General features: G+C 59.5%; 1 protein-coding gene across 1 annotated transcript; it reads left to right on the top strand.

Moving 5' to 3' along the window:
- Window positions 1-389: 389 nt before the first annotated feature.
- On the top strand, window positions 390-1,462 carry LOC123174755 (transcription initiation factor IIB). Its single transcript, XM_044590079.1, has one exon. It carries the CDS (start codon window positions 468-470, stop codon window positions 1,374-1,376), a length of 909 nt encoding a protein of 302 aa, XP_044446014.1. The 5' UTR covers window positions 390-467; the 3' UTR covers window positions 1,377-1,462.
- Window positions 1,463-2,104: the final 642 nt, after the last annotated feature.

The following is a 2,104-nucleotide window of genomic DNA, read 5'->3' as shown; positions in this document are numbered from 1 at the left end:
TCCGCGGGATCGACGAAAGCCTGCGTGACGCAGGCTTGACGCAGGCTTGACGGAGAATTGATGGAGCGAAGCGTGCTGATAACGTGTTCCGCAACTCCGCCGGCGAGTCCGGTCCGAGGTTGCGGAGCGAGGGCGAGCGTCGTAGACGAAGTAGTCGAAGTAGTCGAACACGCGAAAGTAAATGACACAGAGAGATATGGAGGAGACCAGCTTTATTAATCAATGATCAGATGTTACAATGATAGCTCTTCGTTGCTTTATATAGGGACTAGGGGTTAAGGATAAGTACCCACTTAACGTAAAAAGGGAAAACCGGAGGGACTATCCCTAGCGATGCCTAAGCTAGCCGCCGCGTGGCCACGATCAGGGGTGGTTGTACGGTAACAAAAAGGAACTGCCCAGGAAAGGGGATTTGGCGGCCGGCAACGCAGCGCCATCCCACCGTTTTCGCTCCTCACTGCCGCCCAATGGAACCCAGCATGGTAGCAGAGGCGCGCGCCGCCCACCCGGACGGCGGGCGCGTCACGGCGGCGGCGGTGGTCGGCTGCATCTGCCTCGACCACGTCGCGTGCACCGAGTGCGATCGCATCCTCGGCATCCCATTCCTCGCGATCGACGCACGCCCCCCGTCCCCACGGCGCGCGTCGACGACGCCGGGCTCAGGCTCGCGGCCCGTCCCCATGGCGCGCATCGGCGTCGGGCTGAGGCTCGGGATCGGGCCGGGCACAGGCGGAGACGAGGCCCTGGCAGAGCGGTTCGACGCGTCCATCTCCGGCATGACGGAGCGGCTCGGTCTCGCGCCCGCCGTCAGGGATCGGGCCGAGGAGGTGTTCAGGAAGATGGAGGCGGCCAGGGCGTGGCCGCGCGGGCCGGGCTGGGGCAAGGGCCGGTCCCGCCGGGACAAGGGCAGGCTCTACGCGGCCTGCCTCTCCATCGCGTGCCGCAACGAGGGCTCGCCGCGGTCGCTGAGGGAGCTGGCCCTGGCGATGGCGGACGGCAGCGCGGCGGCGAGGAAGGAGATCGCCAAGCTGATCGCGCACATCAGGAAGCGCCTGGGCGAGGAGGAGGCCGGGCTGGCGACGGGCGTCGGCGCGGTCCCCGTCTACGGCTACCTGCGCCGCTTCGGGCCGCTGCTCAGGCTGGGGGACCGGGAGGCGGCGGCGGCGTGGGAGGCCGCGCGGAGGCTGGAGGAGGGCGTCCTCGACGTGCGGCACAACGCGGAGGCCGTCGCGGCCGCCGTCGTCTGCATGGCCATGGAGCGCGCCGGCGCCAGGAGGCACATCAGGGAAGTGGCGACGGCCACCGGCATCCCCTATACCACCGTCTACCTCGTGTGCAGGAAGCTGCGCTCCCACGCCGCGCTGCTCTTCGACTGACGGACGCGCCGCCGTGGTTCCTTTATTGTTCTTCTCCCGGCAATCGTATATATGATCCCCGTAGTGTCTGAAAATCTATTCGTCAGTCCATTGCAACCACGCACTTAGTGTCTAAATACATCTGTATCTAAACAAATCTAATACAAGTAATTTGAAGCGGAGGTTGTACTTGTTTGATTATTACTACGCTGAGTAGGTATTTAGTTCAGAACTCCTATGCGGAGAAAATTCGTAAATTATCAATTAAACTCGTCGACGTGAATCTTTTGATTCGTTTCCTGTTGTTTTCTGTGCACGACGAACTATTTGCTGGCGGGGTGTCGAGTGCTAATCCTGAAGGAAATCGTTTTGTTTGAAATCTTATTTGGTGTTCCTCTGTTCCTTTGCGCGTACGAAGTACAGGTGTTGCACGGGACATGTCCCATCTATGACACTGTAGACGAAGATAGCTATGATGCTTTGGTTGCATGCGGCCATGCACGTAGCATTCGGAAGGCCATGAGGAGAGTTTGGTCGCTACCACAAGACCAGTTACTTGTTAACAGCGGTAAGGAGTGGTTGTTGAACTTGCTGCTTAACTGTAACGTACTTCAGCGTGAGCGTGCTCATGTGGCGTATTTGACAATTACAGAATGATCTCACTCATGATAAAGAGGCTCCCCGATGAGGGCTACGGTGGACTTTTTGATTAGCTATATGAAGTCTGTCGGAGATACTAGGAAGTTGAG

Source organism: Triticum aestivum, chromosome 1D (genome assembly GCF_018294505.1).
Source record: "Triticum aestivum cultivar Chinese Spring chromosome 1D, IWGSC CS RefSeq v2.1, whole genome shotgun sequence".
Taxonomy (NCBI): domain Eukaryota; kingdom Viridiplantae; phylum Streptophyta; class Magnoliopsida; order Poales; family Poaceae; genus Triticum; species Triticum aestivum.
The sequence above is the reverse complement of the archived record's forward strand: the minus strand, read 5'-3'. Positions and strand labels throughout refer to the sequence as shown.